This window comes from Apaloderma vittatum, unplaced genomic scaffold (assembly GCF_000703405.1).
Source record: "Apaloderma vittatum isolate BGI_N311 unplaced genomic scaffold, ASM70340v1 scaffold28170, whole genome shotgun sequence".
Classification (NCBI taxonomy): Eukaryota; Metazoa; Chordata; class Aves; order Trogoniformes; family Trogonidae; genus Apaloderma; species Apaloderma vittatum.
Genome location: NW_009693388.1, coordinates 1 through 21,048, shown reverse-complemented (window position 1 = coordinate 21,048; position 21,048 = coordinate 1). Strand labels below are relative to the sequence as shown.

At 39.3% G+C, this 21,048-nt stretch overlaps 1 protein-coding gene across 1 annotated transcript; it reads left to right on the top strand.

Annotated features, from left to right (window-relative positions):
• Nucleotides 1-342: 342 nt before the first annotated feature.
• On the top strand, nucleotides 343-20,235 carry MDM1 (Mdm1 nuclear protein homolog (mouse); the record flags this gene model as incomplete). The annotated part of the gene is given in 13 exon segments (XM_009878864.1): nucleotides 343-448; nucleotides 2,715-3,073; nucleotides 3,508-3,642; nucleotides 4,428-4,439; nucleotides 6,804-6,937; nucleotides 9,054-9,153; nucleotides 13,614-13,652; nucleotides 14,021-14,196; nucleotides 15,505-15,783; nucleotides 17,468-17,616; nucleotides 17,743-17,873; nucleotides 18,795-19,053; nucleotides 20,167-20,235. Coding segments are annotated over 13 exon segments (1,948 nt in total), but the record flags the coding sequence as incomplete, so codon positions are not given.
• Between the last annotated feature and the right edge of the window lie 813 nt (nucleotides 20,236-21,048).

Genomic DNA, 21,048 nt, shown 5'->3' with positions numbered 1-21,048 from the left:
AGGCTGTGTCTGTCCCCTAAACTTTATTCACTTAAATAAATTGAGTTTTGATGCATGAAATTCTAGTTCTTTTTCGGCAGAGTGGTCGAGTAGTTTGTGCTCTTTAATGGAGGTGGCTTTGAAAGATCACAGAATCACAGAATGTCAGGGGTTGGAAGGGAGCTCCAAAGATCACCTAGTCCAGACCCCGGCCAGAGCAGGATCTGGAGCTGACGCTGCAGCGGCCTTGTTGGTGTTCCCGCCCTTGGAGACCTGTCACCAAGAGAAGCCTTGAGGCAGGGTGGGCACTGAGGCAGGGTGGGCACCGCTCCCTTGACACACACGCCTCTCTGTTTGCTCCAGGGACTGAGTGAATATAAGAGAAACTTCAAGTGGAAAACTCCAGAGTTTTGTGGCCCGTCCCAGCAGCGGAAATCCTTGTGGGCAGGACTTCGGTCGGATCAGTTTGGTGAGCACCCCTGAAAGCTGCTCCCTCGGTTGCAAACCCCGGTGCTGGGAAGGGTGAGCCTGGGCTTGGAGGGCTTTGCTGTGGTTTAGTGCAAGGCAACAGTTAACCTGCACTTTGCACTTGCAGTTTGTGCACTTTTTACAGCTGAGAATTACATTCCGCAGTCGTCGTTTAGGATACACCACATTCTTTCTGGCTGCACTGAAATTTTCTTTTGATGTTAGTGCTATTTCTATAAAATCTGAAAAATATGTGGTGTCTGGCATGCAGCATAAACTGAATCCCAAACGTGAAGCACAGGTGCAGAATTAATCTATACAGGGTGTCTAGAAGGATGCACTGGGTTGCCTGTGGTGCATGGAAACAATAAGTAAAATTCTCTTATTTAAGAGAAGACTGACTTGGGGCAAAGTTTGGTACAAGTGAAATTGTTCTAAAGTGTAACAGGGACACCTAGCTGGAAAAAAAAGATGACTGTTGGACGGAAAAGCTTGTGATGCTGTAGTTCAGGAGTTAGGGGTGGTAGACATTATCATGGCAAGAAAATGTGGAGTTGGGAGGTTCTAGATTGAAAGGCCTGTAGGGAGCTGAGGAATAGGAGTAAGGTGGAGGGTGATGACAACTGCAATGCTTTGAAAAAGAGCAGTAAAAAATATTGTAGTGGCACAAGACAGACTAACAAAGTTGTGCAATTCAGTGCAACTGCATCACGTAGTCTGTTAATTAGAGTCCAGTGTATTCATTCCTACAATATGATAAGTGTTCTAAATTACAGCCTGGTAATTAAGAACTGACCACTGGGAGTAGGGTTAGGTTTTGGTTGAGATGCTAGACATATTTGTTAAATAATTTAATCTTGCTGAAAATTATGCTTTAGATATATTACTCTTTTCTTCCATTACTTCAAAATACGTAGTTCTTTAACCTTGCCTAGCACATGGCTCTGTGTATGGGTACATGTATTGAAGAGTGTAACTTCCAGGAATTCAGAAACACCCAAACACATTGACTTCTTTTTAAAATTGTAATTTGTGTTTCTGTTCCAGTCAAACAAAACTGTAAATTTTACAAGACTTGCAATGAAGTAATTAGTTAGCAATACTGCAGTTTCTTCTCCTTCTCACATTGTAGTGGTGTGTGTCCTTGGTTTAGTTTTTCTACATCTGTGTGTTCATTTTCACTCCCACTTCTTTTGTGGCCATTTAACCATTTTGAAATGTCACTCTTGACACCTCAGAGGACTTGCAGATTGTTATTGGTAATTAATTTATGGTTCTTCCTGTTGAAACACATGGTTGGGAGTTTTAAGAATAACTTGGAATGTTGCCACAGAAATTTAACAGCTGCAGGTACTCCGAGTTCCTTCCTGCTACTTTTCCAGTGTTTTTCTACTGCAATTATTTCCTGCCACCTGTATGTGTAGTTGGGTATCAAGACATTCTGTATACCTTTCGCTGTAGGTTGTTCTGTCTTTCTCTGTTGCTTTTTCATGAGTTAGGAGAATCTCTCTCTTCTAGAAAATTTTTCTTTAAGCCAGTTAGGGGCCTTCACTTATTTTTTTTTTATCACAGTTGAGTACTTTGCAGTTGGATTATATTTCCTACTTTAAATATATTCAGTGATTCAATCCTCTTTTAAAAATGGTGAGGTAATCTTGTTTTCATCTGCATGTGTTAAGGCCAGAAATTCTTTAAAGTTTCTTACGTATTTTCCTACAGTTTTGGAAATGGCTTTGTGTTCGCACTGTAAAAAGGCACCAGCTCTCTGGGATGATGTGAAATCACAGTTGTATTAGGTGGATAGGGTTCTGCCACTGTCCTGCCAGAGTCAGCGAGCACCTGTTCAGCCAGTTGTATTGTGTGTGTAATGAGAAGTGTTTCTGGCATACTTTATCAACGCAGTTCAGTTATTCTGTATCTGTGTTCACCACTTTCTTTTCACTGGCTGTGTTAATTTTGTTGTTGCTGTTGAACTCCCAGAATCAACGTGCAAAAGATTGTCCCGGGGCCATATGTGCTGTATAGGGTTTTACCCAACACAGTCCTGGAGCACCACGTTCCCATCTTTGTTCAGTGGAAAGAAAGAGCATTTGCAGAAGGAAAACAGAATTTTGCAGCTGCACCCAGAATTCATAGACTGTTGTTGCTCAAAGATACTAAAATAGTTACTTCTAGTCATCAGTTGTATGACAAACTTTCAGTTTATTCCTGTAATAGAGTGATACTATGTCCTCAACAGAGTGTTTTTGTTAATATGTCTTTTTCAGGAATCACAAGAGAACCAAACTTCATTTCCAAGAGAAGGGTACCTTACCATAGTCCACAGATTTCCAAGTCCTTTGAATGGACAGCAGATTGTGATTTGAATGACCCACTTGAAATTGAAGCTCTTAGAACTGCAGAGTTGCACACAGACAACAACAACGATGTGAATCAGGAAAAAACTGAAATGCCAGAAGGACCCAAACTCCCTCCAAAAGTTCAGTCTCATTCAGTAGATTCTAGAGCTGAAACAGCTCTTGCCCTTGCAGAAAACAACATGAAGAGATTATCCTCTGCAGCTCCACCTTATCAAAATGGAACACCTTCATCTCCAAAAAAGGAATTAGAAAAAGTGGATAGTGGCGTAAGGAAATATTTTTTTTAATTGACCAGTATAGTTTTACTAATTTGATACTTACAATAGTTTAATGCACGTACACTAGCCTCTGTTTTCTAACTCTCTCCTTAGCTCTATATTTTGATATTCTTCATTATAGCTCCACTTTTGGGAGAGTGGTGCTTCTGGGACCACATTTTGGTTCCATTTAGGTCAATAGGAATTTGGCCTTCATGTACCATCACTGGTGATTTCAGTTAAACAGAAGTTTGCCCAATAATGTATAGACTTTTAGGGGTTGTTGACTGTAATGAAAAAATGTACTTTTCATTCCTTGAATTCATACAACAAAAAAATCGAACCATTGGTTTGAAAGTGTGCATGGAAAGGTATCTGACTTGCAAAATGTATGGGAAAGGGAACAAACAATCGATGTTATTTTTAAATTCTTATTATGTCAGCTTCACAGAGTCCTTCAGAGGAAAGCAGGCATGAATATTTCACGTTTAAATACCTTCCCTAGAAATTCTGAGTATCAAAGCCAGTTTGTTTGGAAGAGTCCTCATGAAAAGTCACCAATACTTGCAGCTGAACAGGTAACTTTAAAGAATCCAGAAAGTAAACGAATGCTTTCTTTTATGTATCAGCAAAGTTGCTCAACTTCCAAGATTTGCTTTCTTCCTCTTGGTGGTGGAACAACAAACTGGAATGTTGTTACATGATTTAAATTTTTTTTCCCCTCTCAATATACAAAAGTGCAGTATAATTAGATTTGTTTCCCTGTGATTCTTTATTGTAGCCAGGTCTAATTACTCATTCTCCTTATCTCTGGCTGTATTTTGTCCTTTGCAACAGGACCATTTTCTTCCGTTTTCATTAACTTACCTTAGGAGCTCTAAGATCCTACTCAATATTACCTTTCATTTTTATAATTTGTATGTTCTCTAATATGTAGCCAGTATGTTATCTTGTATATAGCTAGATAACAGACCTAAACTCTCATTGCAAAGCTGGGGAAAGTGTATATTTGTGATGTATGGTATGATCTTTTAATTCAGCACTCCACAAAGGAGATGATATCTTATCATGTATTAGACAAATTCTCTACCTGGGTTTATAATAAAGTGTTTATTGTAAAACAGTGGATAGCTCAAATTACCCAAGTGCTAATCATGCAAGTTTAAAACACAGAACCGTTGTTACTTATGGATTGGGCATGTACTGAGGATTCGTAGGGAAGTTTTATGGCATACATTAAAAAAAAAAAAAGATCCTATGTACAATTTGGAAGGTGAAACATCTTCCCAAATAAACAAAACATCTGCTAGTGAACTTCAGTAAGGATGGTGTTTCACCGCAGGTTTGGATGTGCCTGATGCAGTCGCTTTAAAATGTGTTTTTGTCAGATTAAGTTTCTCTTCAGTTTGTCCCAGAAGTTAATTAGTCTCCACCTGCTGTATTTGTACACGTGACTGTGTCTGCTTCTACCTGAGTGTATTTGCATGAATTGCTAAACTGATTATGAAAATCTAGCCTTAAGGTAAACAATTCACACTGTTTTGTTTTGTTTTCTTTCCCCAAAGGTTATTTGCAACACAAGTAAATCCATACCTCCATTTACATCTCCTGCAATTACTTCTGAAAGCACAAAAGAGAAAAATTTCAAAGGGCCTGCTCCCGTTAAGGGTCCACAAGAGAGAGGTGGTTCAGAAGAGAAAGAATTTCCAGTTTGTGAACAAGTAAATATTTCCCTCAAAGAAAAGCATTAGTGTACTTTTATAATTTTGATTGTTCTTTTCTATAATGTGGGCATAAGGTTTTTTGAAATTTTTTACTTACATTTTAGAGCTGTTGCTAATGACATGGAAATCTGTTAGTAGTGGTTTTGCTATAAAAGACTGAAAATAATACTGTGCAGCTGTTTGCTCTTGGTGGTTTCTGGAGTGGATTCTGTAGTTTCTGTGGTGTCTTGGCTCAGTTTACAATAACATTTGAAGTGTGTTTTTCCTGCCACCTTAATTTATGAGTTTTCAATAGGGTTCTTTTTCTTTTTTCTTCTTTTAATTGAAACTTTGATTTTAATCATTAGGATAGTTTCTGAAATCTAAATCTCTGGTTTATACTGTCCTTCGTACATGTGTAGTCTCTTTGTATGCAAGAGGGCTGGATGGCAGGTCTGTAACATTCGTATCTTAAAAATCAGACATAGTGTGAATTAAAAAACAAACAAACAACAAAAATTGACATGAAAGATGCCACAGTTGGAACTGATTTTCAGCTAATAGCTGTAATTTGAAGAAAAGTGGAGGAAAGGTTAAAATTCATTTCCTTTTGCCTTAATAAGTTGAAAGGTAAATAATTACATTTAGCACAGGGCAATAACAGGACATTGCGTAGCCTGTGTATGCTCTGTTAGTCAATTTAAAGCTTTAAAATGTCTTTTATGAAAGTAATTCAGCTGAGGCTTTGCGTTTCCTTGTCTTGCTGTTGTCTTGGCCACACTTAAGTGGACTTTTAGGAAACATAACTACAGCTATTTGAGCAGATACATTTAATGAAATGGAACCGTTTCAGACTGAAACCGCGTACAAATAAGTAAGAGCAATCTAGGCTGCATGACAGCTAACTGATTTTGCAAGGTGGATGTTTTTGTAGGGAGCTGCCAAGTGTAGCGCTGTTGAAATTGCTGCAGGTTAGCCAACCATCCTTCCGGTGGAAGGACCCATGTATGAGTCTCTTTGGGACCTGTCTCTGCTCTTCCGCGAAAGAGAAAGAGCCATTGTCAGACAGCACCTTCCCTGGGACGGAGCAAAACGCGTGCTTCACGGGAAGAGCCTGTGGCTCACCCTGACCTGTTGGTACTGTTGAGGTTCTTAAAGATGATTGTCATTGTGAAGGCTTTACCAGTGCTGTAAGTCTCAGCTGGGAATGGGGACTTCTATGTCCCCTTTTGCCTCTTAGCAGATGCGAAGAAAGCTTGAAAGGCATGAGGCTTTCCGGAAGCCTTGCTTTGTTTTTAATATTGGAAATTCAGGTTATGTTTTTCCAAGAGAGCTAATAAACTGAAGAAAGAGAAGGCATGAGAAGAGAATTTTGGTGAAAGTGTCTAAACCACTTATTTGTACTGATACCTTTTCTCTGATGAATATCCTGAAAAAGTTTTGGGAGATTATGGTGGGCCTTTCGATTTCATTTTTTTTCCCTCAAATTCAAACAGTATCTGTGAGGATCTCTAGCAGAATCAGAATTCATGCCTGGGATTTCTGAGAGGATAAAATAGGCAGGAAAAATATCTTTGATGTGAAAACTAAACAAGTCAGCTTGACCTTTCATAAACCACAATGGCAGCAAATCAAAATGTTGCCTTTTGATTTGTTATAAATTGGTTTATATTGCTTGGCTATAAAGCTAAGAGTTTTAAATTTTTGTTTATTACAAATTCCAGAAATATGCATGTTAAGTCTTACAAAACTGGAGATAGAATGCACAGGTATAATTTTACTTTATTTCTGTGTTTCGTGTTAATTTTGTAAAGCAGACAAAATGGATCATCTAGCTAACTGAATGTTGCACTTGGAATATTAGCTTTGGCATTTTACTGGTTTGTTTTAACAAAAGAATGTAATATTCTTGTATGTAGCAAAACAGCTAACACTAAATCCAAATTAACTTTATGGAAAAGCTTGATGTCAAAAGGAATGCGAGGGTTTTCAGACTGCTAGCTAATGTGGTATTTTTGAAATTATCTTTGCCTTAGAGTGAGAGGAAAGAACCGTTTCAAAACCCAGCAGAAGATGCAGCAAAACAAGGGAAGTCAGAACAGAAACATCCTAAACAAAAAAATAAGCAACCTAACAGTCCAAAGCCCCTCTCTTTACATGCAAGTCGTGGGTATGTATAAAACAGGAAATCCTAGCCTAGTGAATAGGTGTACAGTGGCCTAGTATTTAGGGTGGTGGATGATGGACCTCTAACCACACCGTGCTGCAGTTATGGGGGAAACGCCCCTTTGCAGTTCTGGAATTGAGCTTTGTGGGGTACAGCTAAACCTGATGTTAATTTCCATCCCCTGCTCTGGACAGCCAAAGTGGGAGCTTAGTAACCACCCTCGTTCAGTTGAACCTTCTGATGCAATAATAATATTATTAATAAATTTAACGTGAATGCTATTAAATTGTTGCAGCTCCGCTACTGAATTTTCAGCAAGTGCTTTGGGAGTTGTAGTCACCTTTCAGACTGCTCTCCTGTGCTTGCTTCCCGCCTTGAAACTGTGATGATTGTGCTTGATGTCTGCTTTTTCTAGTCTGTACCACCTGCTGTCTCAGGGTGACAAAAGCAAACACATGAGGTAAAGGAAAGTAAAGAAATCTGTCCCATTTAGGGTAATCTGACAAGCATGGAAATAAAATGTATCATTTTTCTTCTGCCGCATACCTACATTGCAGGAACTCAACTTGGGTTTCAGTTTTCTACACACCTGAGGTATGCCAAGAGAAGTAAAAGCCCAGAATGGATGTAGGTTTTAAAATGCATAAATTAATCCATTTCTTTCTTTGTCCCAGTGATTGTTTTTGTTCGCATGACTTTCTGGCAGCCTCAAGGCATTAGGTTAAAGATGTGAGAAGAGACTTACCTAGGTCTGAATGCTGTTGGATATTGGACATTAATTTCAAAATGATTTTACCTAAAATTCTGTGAAATAAAATTGTCTTATGAAAAAGCTGGTGGATATACTGTAGTTAAAACCCTTAACTGTTTGCTTTTCCTGTCTCTTCAACGTAGTGGATTGTAGTCAGTTTTGCAGTGAGTAGTGTGGAAACTCCTTGATCATTTGCTATGGTTTTTTTCTATTTAAGGACAGATTTCTCTCCCTTACGCCTTCAATGTGGTAGCACAAGGCAAAAGTTAACAGAGCAGTCATTGGGCAAAGAGCTGCAAAATGCACAAGTTCTCAGCATGCAGACAGGACTGTCACTTTGTACACAAGCTGGGTTGCATGGCATGCTTTAGCAACAGAATGATTGGGATCAAGGCACAGTAGGGATGTGTGTCTTGAGCGAATCCCTTAGTTTTGCAACCAAAACTGAAGAGATTCTGTCAGTTTCAAAGAAAGGGACACGTGGAAAGAAATTTTGAACATAAAGCATTTTTTTGCCTTGGTATTTTTCTTTTTACAAGGTTCTCTGACTTCAGACTTTTATGATCTATTTCTGAAGAAGGACTGAAACAGAGGGCTATTACACTCAATGCTGAATATGTTAAAATAAAGTTAGTGATGTTCCAAAATGAGATTAAAATCAAAAACCTCTTTAGATTTAAGCTGATAAATCCAAAGGTCAGTGCTTAAGGACTTGAAGGCTTTTTGTCTGCTGTAGGCTAGAAGATGATAGTTTTCTGTGTATGTATGTGTGTGGCAGAGGGGAACATGGATCTATTTCTTTCAAGTACTGAGGCCTTTATATGATCAAAACCAGTAGGACATCGTTAGATGAATTATAGTGGCCATTATTCTGGTAGTCAGATGTTCATAGCCCCAGCAGTTCACCCCACCCATATGCAGAGAGCCTTTAGAGTAGAATTTGTAGAAGGAAATGTCTTGGATACATTAGTGCCAAACCAGGCGTTTTTACTTAATTGCATGTCCATCAGTGACTTAAACTAAACTGCTGCACTTTATGTTGAAGTGGTTGAGGCTTATGTGTGTATTATGTTCTGATTTGGCTGTCAGGGCAAAAGCCTCTGGCAGAAGGGTTGTGAACTAAAAAAAAAAACATGACAGGAGTAACTATTTGAAGAGCCACCAGCTGTGAATGAGCTTTTTCACAGCTTTCCTGGTTGTGTTGGTGTGGATGAGCTGTGTTTCAAAGCATGAGTTTTTCACATCTCAGCCTTGCCATTTGAGTGCAAGTATACTTGTTGATACAGCTTTAAAAGTGCTCTTTAAGACTATTCTGAATATGAAGCTTTATTCTTTCTGTCTTTTTTTTCCTCATTCTTGATTTCTTAGGAGGATGAACACTGAATATAGGTCAAAATTTTTGTCTCCAGCCCAGTATTTCTACAAAGATGGAGTTTGGTCTCGTATCAGGAGTAAAGTTCCCAGCCAGGTGAGTATTCTTAAAAAATCTGAAGCCTGAGTATGCTTTGTATTTTGATTATTATATGCAAAAATCTTCTGTTTGTGGTGTTTATAAGTTAACAGGTTTGAGATTGTAATGCTAATTACTCAAGCTCCCAAAGGTGAGTGTAGAAAGATAAGGTTCTTACAAGCTAGTATAATATATAGTAAGAAAAAAAAATTGAAAGCCAGTGTGACTTAGAGAATGTGTTAATGTGACATGCAAAGTAAAGGAGGAACTTTTCCCCTTACAAATCAGAATCATCCAGAACAGAGTCTGTTGGAGCAGATAATTGTAGCGTTGATGTTCAGCCCAGTTCTAACAAGCATGAGTTTTCACAACCCAGGACTAGATGATAAATCCCAAGGGAATAAAGGGAAAGACCAATGTATGCATCAGCCTAGGCCAGCCTGATAATCAAGATCAGTTTAACAGCTTGTCATGCTGAATCCATTCAAAGCAGTCAAACACAACACAAAAGTAAGAGTTTCTCTTGCAAGTTTCAGCCAATCTAAGTATTTTCATGTAGTTTATTCAGTAACTGTGATACTACTCTGCATAGGAACTCATTTGACAAGGCTCTGGAAGTGCTGAACAGCGTTAGGGCCATCAGATTTCTGAGCAGGATTACTGAGTATGGTTTCTTGACTTAAATCAAGTAAATCAAACCTGTTAGTGGTGTGCTAAGAAACTGCTAGGGCTAGTTCTGTAACTGTCAGATTTCATTGAAGTGACGTAGGCTTCTCCCACCTGATAAGAGGGAGCCTTCATGAGATGCTGTGTGCTGCTAAATGTGTGACAAGCACTTGGAAATGTGAGTTTCCTGATCGATTGAGATGAAGGTGATGTTGGAGATAGACCTGGAGTGGCTGGTTCTGTGGCTTTGGGCTTTGAGATTTTTGGAAATAACATTCTCTAGAAATTGCAAAAGTAGTGTGGTAGCATTCAGTTTTATGCTTTCTCAGTGAACTTGATCTAGCAATTAATTTTATTTCTCTTTTTAGACAAAAAGAAATATATGTTGACATATATGAAATACTGCATGAGAACTAGGTCTCAAACTTTAAAGTATATCATAGTTTGAGGTAATTAATGATCAGGTTTTGTGTATGCATGCATGAGATAATCTATTCCGTGAAATTCTTATGAGGCATATTAGAGGACTGAAAACAAGCAATATTTTTATTTTTTGTATGTGTTGATATATGCGTTGGACTTAGGCTGACTTAATCTGTAGAAAAACATAAACAATTGCATGCAGCCTCACTGTAAGCAGTACATGGAATGTTTCTGTAGAATATTTATGTAAATTTTCTAGCATGTAAGGTTTTCATCTGGAGAGTGTACGTTGCATCAGCAGGATCCCAAACAGTCAGGAGCAGCACTCAGCTTCAGGAGTGCTTGGCAAGTAAAGGGAAAGGGCCACATTCCCTTGGAGTGGATTGTGTTTGTGGTGCAACTGGGAGGAGTCAGTGTGGTACAGTTGAGGGAAAGAATGAGGATACTGCAAGTGGAGGATGGGGTGTTTCTGCTTTCTCAGGCAGGATCCTTTTTGGGTTGTGTTTGGGAGATGTAGGAAGTAAATATATGCGGCATTTAATTAGACTGTATGAGAAACCAAGAAGTTCCTTCTCTGTAGATATGTGTTTTAAATGTGTATGACTTTTCTATGGAGATTTTCTTGCTGACAAGGGAATCATAGAATCATAGAATTGCCAGGGTTGGAAGGGACCTTAAAGATCATCTAGTTCCAACCCCCCCATCATGGGCAGGGACATCCCCCACTAGACCAGGTTGCCCAGAGCCCCATCCAGCCTGGCCTTAAAAACTTCCAGGGATGGGGCTTCCACCACCTCTCTGGGCAACCTGTTCCAATGTGCAGAGGAGACTAGAAAGAAGTCACTTGGGAGTAGGAATGAAGAATTCAGAAGAGGATTATTAGAATTTTTAGGGCTTTCTAAGAGTAGGAGTTGTGCTCGGTGGCTGGAAGAGCCAAATTCATTTTAAGGCTGTAGTAACGAATGTTTTCTTGATGACAAGTGTGCTTAGATTACGTACGCATATTTATATATGCATACCTACATTAGATCCTAGTGTGAATTCGTGTAGAAGAGACTTTTATAATTGGAATTACCTGAGTTTCTTTTCTCTGTCATGCCTGTGAGCCTATGTCATGGTTTAACCCTTGTAGGCATCTGAGCTCCACACAGCCTCTTGCTTACTTCTCCCCAGTGGGATCGGGGAGAGAATCACAAGGGCAAAAGTGAGACAACTTATGGTCAGGGCTAAGGACAGTTTAATAGGTAAAGCAAAAGCTTTATGTGCAAGCAAAGCAAAACAAGGAATTCATTCACTTCCCATAAGCAGACAGGTGTTCAGGCATCTCCAGGAAAGCAGGGCTCCATCACATGCCATGATTATTTGGGAAGACAAACAGCCTCACTCCAAATGTCCCCTTCCACTTCCTTCTTCCCCCAGTTTTTATTGCTGAGAGGGACATCTCATGGTCAGGTACATCTCTGGGATCATCTGTCCTGACTGTGTCCCCTCCCAACTTCTTCCGCACCCACAGCTATTTGCTGGCGGGGTGGTGTGAGAAGCAGAAAAGGCCTTGATGCTTTGTAAGCACCCTTCAGCAGTAATTGAAGCATCAGTGCGTTATCAACACTGTTTTCATCACAAATCTAAAACATAGCCCCATCCAAGCAGCTCAGTGTTTTTGTTCTAAGAGCTACAGGATGGGATCCGACATGACTAGAAGTCACAGCTGAGACATAAGAAAGACTCTAGTCATTTCACAAATCTGTTAAGAGATTAATGAAAGTAGGCACAACAGAAGTACTTTGGCCATTCACAGTGCAGGCTGCCCTGCAGGCCTTTTGGTTTCTGCACGATTCCATACCTGTTCCCATACTAATGCACCGATGTGAAATGTTATTCAAAGCTGTACCTAACCCCTGCCTCTGATGGGTTGTTGAGACTCACCCCTGCTGAAGGTGCCTACAGAACAACTTTTGCGTAGGTGATTAGATAATAAGCTCTGGCTGATTGTCTGGTTTCTCCCCCAGTTGGGACCACACGTAGGTAACTTTGGGTCCAGAGCAGACTTCCTGAAGTTCTGAGCCCCAGCAGGCCAACTGTAATAGAATCCCTGTATGACCTCAGCTGTAGCGATTACTGCGAAACTGCTACTCAACAATATATTATTAAGGGTTGCTTTTCAGCAGTCGAATGAAAAAATCTCTTTGAATTATGCTTTTGAAAAATTAATGCGGGGAATTCATAATCACAGTTGGACTCTCTGGAGCCTGGCTCCTGTTGAGATAAGGCTGCCTGCTGAGTCACTGAAGGAGATGGATGTCCTTTGTACTTCTTCACGATTCACTGGAGACATAGTATTCTTCCTCCCCCTGCGGTGTCCTGTTGCTCTGGATTTATATTCCTTCTGTTGTGGCTATCATAATTAATTTTTCATTCTTCTGCTTAAAGTGCATAACCCAATAGATGGCTTGCACCTCAAATGTTAAACTCTCATCTTAAAATGACAAGCATATATTTTTAATGGGCTGTTCTTTGGAAGTTTAGTGGGTCAGATTGTGGGATGTTAGCTAGTGTGGGCTAAGTGGATTTGCGTCTTCTGCATCCAGTTACTTTTAGTGGGTTTAGTGGAATTTGACCCACTTAACTCTTGTTCCTTGTGGGAAGAACAATGGTCTACCACAAAAGAAGAGTAAGTAAGAAAAGCTATAAAAATATAGGAGATGTCAGTGTTATTTTCCTCCTCTTTGACAAAATACTTTCTGTGAATCATTTTTTGGTGAGCCAGAATTCACACAAAAGTATCACAAAGTTATTTTCTTCATCATTTAAACACAGAAGTTTTGTTGTTGCTTTTTCTTCCTGTGTTTCTAATTGTGTTTGAGTGAAGGATGCAAATCAATGTGAGTTTAACCATTGAAATAATGGTTAATTAATGGAAGAGAGGACTTAATTCTCTTTTTTAGAGTAAACATGACATCTCGTTCTTGCAGTTACTCATAGGTTAGATGGAATGATTTTGGTATTATGTCTTACAGTAGCACCGAGAGTTATCATGTAATCATAAGCTTCTCACTGAGAAAAGATTAATGTAGCTAGAGACAGTTCACAGCATACAAACTGAGTATTGCGCGTATACGTAGAGCTATCGACTTGAAATAATCATAAATTAGTGTGTGGTGAATGTATTTTTGAGTGGTAAGGCTTAGAAATACCAATTCATTTTCTCAAGAAGTAGTGCTGATGTATTTGTTGTACAGCTTTTTGCTGAATCTCTGGGAGGCAGCATAGAGCTAGGTTGACAGTTTTTTAGTATTCAGGTTTGTACTTAGACTGAAGGGTGATAATAACAATTCAGTATTGAGAGAAAGAAAAGAAATTTAAAAATAATTCTGTATTCCTCTCCTTAGGCATCTCAAAACACCCTAAATTCCATGTGGTATATGGAGGTTGGTTGCATTTCAGTTCCTGTCTCAATATTCGGAGCGCTGTGTCTGAGCACGGGTGGAAAAACTAGAATCAAGCATTGAGCTTACTTAGAGTTGCTGCATAACTTTTTGCACTCATTGAATGAGTAATTCACCATTTTGCTTTGGCTTCATGGCTCAAACATGCTTACTAAATATACGCTTCTGTTATTTTTGCTTTCCTTTTTGTTGCATTTACTGCGGCATGCAATGTGTTGTGGGTGGCCCTGTGTTATGAGTAACTTGCTTTTCTCCTAGAGCTGCCATTAGCTAATGCAAGTACATTGTACCATTATAGAGTATCAGTGAACTTTAAATAGATGTGCAACTTATGAAACCTTGATGTGCAGGTGAGAGAACTTCGAGAAAGAGCCAAGGCTTACAGACAACGAGTAGAGGGAACACATTTCTCCCGATTTCATCTCAATCAGATCCTGTCTGATAACAACAGTCTTTGGGATGTGTCCTCAAATTCCAGTTCAGAAGACGGCATCAGCAACAACATCAGAGCACTAGATCTTGCTGGGTAAGGTCGTCATTCCTGCCTATTATTCTGGAGCTTTGAAACAGAGCAAAATGCTGAATATATGCTTAGCTTAGCTGTGAGATCTTGAATGTTTGACTGTATTCAAGATGCAGTTGGTGAGGATACTGGATCATCTTATCTAGGCTCCCTTTCCCCAAGAAGGATTGGTCCAGATGATTTTTCAAAGACCCTTCTAACCCGGGCTGTTACACAGTTCTGTTATACGTAAATTCTTTAGAACAGATGAGGGCATTTACCTTTTCACAGATACATCATTTAATCTCTGCTCACGTTGAAAATGAGGCACAGTCCGTTCTTCTGAAAGAAGAGAAAGTTACTCCTTTACAGTTCTCCACAAATATGTATTTAGTGTGGTAGCCATAGTCTTACCAAGTCTGGAAGAATTTTGCATGAAGTCATACTGAAGTAATATTCTTTCCACTGGAGTGATATGAAATAATGTTTTACCTAGTCTGATGTTATTGGTGTTCTTGTCAGGATTAATTAAACTTGTGATTGAGTCTTAGACACTGGCCTGAAGACTTAGGAACTACAATGGTGTACATGCATTTTCTTCTTTCTTTGAAGGCCATCAGAACTGGCAGATATTAAATCCCTTGCTGGGAAAATTGAGAATTAGTGTTTTAGTAAAATGTACAGACAGCTGTTGCTGGAGCAAGAAGGAGAAAGAAAAAAGCTATTTGTGTCTTCTCTTGAGAAGAGCCTTTGCCTCTGTTTGTATTCCACTTAGACATGTGTATGCACACTACTTGTCTTGTGTGTGTGAGATCTACCCATTTGCATGACTGTAGCTCTCATAAGGGTAAAATTATTTATTACACTATAATGTGTAATATTAAGTACAGTGCAGATATTTTTTGGTTTAGTGGTTTGGTTTTTGCCTGTGAAATACAGACCCTCCTACTGGTGTCGTTTCTGTGCACTGGGCTAGTTTGCACTGATTTCGGTGAGCAGTTGACAGTTTAAGAATTTCAAAAATGTGCCTAAAGAAGAGTTTTCTAAACTACTTGGCTTTCACAATCGTGTCATCAGAGAGTCAGCATGGAGTGAATTATTTTTTGAGCACTTCTGGTGTTTTCATAGAATCTAGTTTGAAAATGGGTTGTGCTTAAACATCAGAACTTCAGTGGAAATTTAACCATTCATCATGTCACCTGCACTGCTTTTTAATATCTGAGCTGCACTTTTGGCAAAGGACTGAACTGGATGAATGAGTTCTACATGAGTTCTACATAGACACATGTATATTGTGCAAATCAATGATATAAAACACTGCTTGTTACCTAGAGTTTCTGAAAAAGAGACTGCACCAAGCCCCAAAACGCTACAGCAGCCTGACTCCAGAGAACAGCCGCATCAGGACAGCAGTGAGAAAAAAGAGGCATCACGTGCATTAATGGTTCCAGTCAAAAGACGTTTGGTTTGGAGTGAACAAGAAGGTACTGAGGAAAAGGAGAATCAGCCATCAGCAGAAGAGGAGGAAGAGCAAGACCAACAGGCTGCAGTCGTGCCTCAGCAGTTAGAAGAAAAGAATAAGGATGCCAATGAAGATAAGAAAACCGAAGGGTAAAACTGAGTATTTTTGTGGTGTATATATACAATTCTTTTTTTTCCAAACCTCTTGGAAATTTGTAAGTTAACTAAGTTTTGTTTTTAAATCAAATTTACTTTAGAGGGTATATGTTGGTATGACATTGCTTTTGTTTTTAGCACTGTGGTAAGGAATCAGAAAGTTGAAGACATTGAGCTGGTTAATGGAAATGAATCTGTCATTAAGAATACTGGATTTCTAACTTAAAAGACAGAAGTTTGTAGAAGCATGAACAATTCTGATGTTTTTGTTCCAAAACTTTAAAATTTGCAGTATGGGCCTCTGCGAATTATTTGTTACACAGCAGCCAAGTGTAGTGAAAATTGAAGCTCACAATTTGCTTTGAATTGACGGTGTAGTATGGATAGAACTGAAGAGATAGAACACATGCTAATCTTGTGTCTAAGCATCTATTTTTCTTAAAAAAAAAGAAAAAAAATCATGGGCAAAGGTAAAGGCCTTGGGAGGAAAAAAATTACTGCAGTAATCCCTGGTGGTTGTGTTACTGAGCACATGTGGGAAAAATGCCAAGTGGTATTTTGAAATAATGAGAGATCAGTTCAGTATGTGCATAGTACAGTGAGTAGTACTGTATTTGACAGGGGAAAGATCCAAATTATGTGTACGTACAGAAGTGTCTGGCTTTTTGCTGTGCAAGTTTTGCATACAATTTGGTAGAACAATATTTTAGGTCAGTAGATATTTAAATCTTAAAAACTTTGGCCCTTGTTACCATACTATCTAAGCGTTTTGTATTCCTTATCGAGTTTTATCTTTGGTGTTGCAGCACGAATCAAAGGTAAGGAATCAATTGTTCCTTTGGGGGATAATACCCTGTATGCAACACTCAGACAAAGAAAGATCAAGTTGCTAGACTGAAATAGAAATGAATTGCAGGCTTTCGAAACCATCATCCTGAAAACCTTCTTCAGTTTCTAATTCTAGAGGTTATTTAGTTCACAGGTGTGTCTCTGACAGTGAAGATTTTCTGTTGTTCTGCAGTGTGGTTGTGTGTTGCTGAGATTGGCTCTGGACCTGGCCATGCAGAGCAGCTCAGCGCGTGCATGTTGGTTGTCTAAGCCTGCTTGAGAGCTTCTTTGAGGTGTTCTTTGCCTAGATGACCTCAGAGCATGTCCAGTGTGCGCTGATCAGGTCAGGTTCCTTGCACAGTGTGGGTATGCTGCCACCTCCTTTTGAAAGAAGACAGAAGTGGTAATGCTGATTTATTTAACAACCTGGGGGCTGGAGCGGTTACATAAATGTAGGATACTTGGTTTCAGTTCTACCAGGTTGACTGAAAAGAGTCAAACCCACGTTCTGACCTCTAAGGTGGCACCGAGGCTTTTTCCAGCCCGCCTATTGAGTCTCTGCTGCTGTGCAGCAACACAATCTCAAGGTTTATTGGGACAGAGGGAGCCTAAATTTGCAGCTTGAGACTGTTTCTGTATTTTATCCAGTTACATAAAAAAAAATTAAATGCAGAAACTGAGGCTCAAGGATTGGAATGCAGGATTCCCTGTTGCAAGTAGATGTTTTAGCTACAGGCTGTTGGTTGGTGTTTTATAGCCCTAGGCTTTGTTGAAGGAGTATATTAGAAACAAAATGCTTGAGTGCAAGACCTTTGAGTCCTTAGCTAATCCTTTAATTTTTTTTTTTCAGTGAGAATGCATTAGCATTGAATTCTTCTGCAGCTGTGTCAGATTCTTCTTCTGTATCCTCAAGGACAGGCGGCAGGCTTCCTACTCCGAAGCTGAGAGCGCTTGGTGGAGCTCAGAGGACTCATCATGATCTCACTACCCCAGCCGTTGGTAATAGGATTTTTAAATGTGAAGCAGTATTTCAAGAACGAAAGAAAAAAAAAAAAAGCATGTATGAATTAATTTATTAGGTTATTTAAGGTAATAAAGCTTTCTTCATCTTTTTCACTACAATAGGTGGTGCGGTTCTAGTGTCTCCTCCTAAATTCAAGTCTTCATCTTCACAGCAGAGAACAAGACATTTAGGAACAGACCCTTCTTCAGCTAAGCAAGGTGCCAGAGAAGCTTCAAAAAGAAAGTCCTTCCCGGTGAGCTGGAAAAGTACTGACCGTTATGTATTTTAGGAATGTGCTTTTAAAGTAATTGTGAATAATTTATTTAATAAATCCTTTTCTTGAGTTGTCATTTACTCTTCTAAAGTTCTGGGCATCTGTAACAAAAAAAAGCCTATATCTGACTAAATAATTTCTTTAGGGGTTGTTACTAGTGGGGTGAGATTGGGTGATCTCTGTTTTGGCTTTTTTTGGGCTGGATCTGCTTAAAAAAAATATTGACAAGATGCTGTTGATTTCCATGTGAACATTACTGTCGCTTGCCAGTGACGTAGGCACAGCTCCAGATTCGTTGACTTGAAAAAAATCCAAGGAGGAGAGGTTGGGTACCTATATACAGGATAGGTAAATGTACCATAATAATTTCATTCTCCCTTTCCTTACTTTTGCGCTGCTTTTATTTTGCAGCTTGTGTAGTCACTATAAGAAAAATAGAAAAATCCAGGAGTCGTTTTAACTGTCTTCCTCTCAGAGTCATGGGGTTTTTTGTCACATTGTGTTTAGTCTGTATTTTACAAGGGCAGCTAGCATTTCACTGCGTACATCTTCTGTAGTAAGTTCTGTAATAGCAGCAGGCACAACTGCATGAGAAGTTGGTTGTGTTGGTTTAAGATCTAACAACACAGTTTTTTGCTGTGAATAAAAATAATTTTTTGGTTTACCGTGACTGGACTACTTTCAGATCATGTTAAACACTTGTTATTGGGAATACATTTTCTTTAAGCTGTCTCACAAGCTTGAAATATTTATTCTTCCAGCACCCTCACAAGAAGTGTAACACTGTGAAGGCAAGAATTGCTGCACGTGTGAGGATCTGTACTGGAAGGCTATATATGACATTTTGGGATGTGTAGGGTGTTCCTTTCTTTAAAAAAAATTATTTCTATTGTGTTTTAGCCTGATGCGGAACTGGAAGCTGTTTCATTCCTTACCTCTCCACCTGCTGGGCTGGGAACTTCGGATCCTCTGCCACTTAGGCAGGATCAGCGGCCTCCTAATGGTGTTTCTGCTGAGCAAGTTCCTCTTGCTTCAGCCCATCAAGAGCATTCCTCTACACCTCCTCTTCTGAAGGCAGCCAAAAGCTACTCCATGCCTTGCTGGAGTCCCTCTTGTCGCATTCAAGGGACTCTCAAGGATCCGGAATTCCAGCATAATGGTGGGTTTTATATATTACCTGGCTGTGTTAGAGTGCTATGGGATGGAAACAGCTCCTGTGCAGTGTTGACGCTGAGAGAGTGCTGAGCTTGCTCTAGAAAGGTTCTACAAAGAATGTGTTGTTTGTGAACAGAAGCTTTTCTAATATATGTTTAGACTTGCTGAGGAAATGTGCCCAACTCTCCACCTTACAGTTTCAGATTCCACTAATATTGCTGTATTCTAGTGGCCTATTGTCTCCTTTTGCCTTACTAGTTTCAAGAAGTACTTACTCATTATAAGAACAATTCGATTTAGCACGAACAGTTGCAATTTTTAATCTTTAGGTTACAACTAGATGCTGTGATGCTTCCAGCTGCAAATACCAAGCGTGGCGTGTAACTGGAGACCTTTATAACGTGGTATTATTTTGCAGTTGTGGATTTCTGAGAGATAAGTTCCTTAAATATTTCGACAGGATACAGAAACAAAGAAGCCATCCATAAAAGATTTACTGCATACTGAGAAAAGGCATTTCTTGGCTGAGGAGGAATTTGTGCTGGAGCATTTAAAAGATTTTTAACAATGTTTAAGGGTACTGAGGACGTAAATTTGGTGACAAAATGAATCCTTCACCCTTTAGTAAAAGTTTATGTGCTTGTCTTAATTTCAGAAAGACTTTCTGTAGCTGCTTAAGGTCCCTCAATTCTTGGTCCTTTTATAATAAAGATTAGCTGAACTAAAGTATTATCTCCCATTCTAGAATGGAACAAGTAGTTGTCAGGTTAAGTGTGATGGTGAAATCCAGAGAATTTTCTTGGCAAGAGGTTAGAATTGTTGCTGTGTTCTAGCTCTGCCCCTCAAGTGCAGGTCACTTGAGTAGCTTTGTCAGAGTTTAGTGGCCGGCTCAGTCTTAAACCAAAGATCGATGCCTTCAGAAGTGTACAGTGGAGTAAGTTTATTTCACATCAGCTTAGAGTAAAGGGAGTCTCGTGGAGTTTTTGTATGTTTGCTATTTATAAGACTCAGGTTTTGGAAATAATGTTGAAGCATTTTAAAATGTTCTAAAATGAAATATTATGATCTGTCTGTTTTGAAATTATTCAAAAGTATACCTTTATCTTTTTTGTCCTAGGGAATGTTGGCAATCCAAAACTGAGATCTTCCCAGTTACCACTTCAGGAAAGAAACTGTAATGATGAAGGTAGTTTGCATCCCAAAGTATTGTTGTCTATCATGTTAATATTGCCGAGATTAATTTTAACTTTTACACTAATACGAGAGGTCTCTGAATGCAGTAAGTAATGCTGGTTTATGTGTTTGCACGAATAACTACTGCATTGTTTTGTCAAAATAATTTGAAACAGATCATCCTAGTAATCTGAAGTATGAGTATGAAGGTCTATTCTAGTATGAAAAAAGCCATTAAATGCAGCTGAACACTAAATAAATCATTGTGGTTCAATATGGCTAATATAGCTTGCTCAGTTCCATACCTAAAATCATTTCCTCCTCTCGCATCTTTTAAGCCTTTGTGTTGATAGCAACGAGAAGACTTCGGGGGGCACCTAATAGCTGCCTTCCAATACCTGAATTCAGGGAACCTGCAGGAAGGCTGGGGAAGGACTTTTTACAAGAGTGTCCAGCGATAGGACAAGGGGAAATGGGTTTAAGTTGAAGGAGAATAGATTTAGACTGGATCTTAGGAAGAAGTTCTTCAGTAGGAGGGCGACAAGACTTTGGAATAAATTGCCCAGAGATGTTGTGGCTGCCCCCTCCCTTAAAGATTTTGCATGTGAGACTTAGCCTTGAGTAGCCTGATCTAGTTGAGAGGCGTCCCTGCCCATGACAGGGAGGGTGGACTAGATGATCTCTAAGGTCCCTTCCAGCCTAGGCCATGATTCTATGAAAGCAGACTGCAGAATGATCACAGCTCAGGTTGCAGCTGCAGTAACTTTGGACATGACTTAAATAATACCAAAAAAACCTTAAAGATTTTGCATGTGAGACTTCAGCA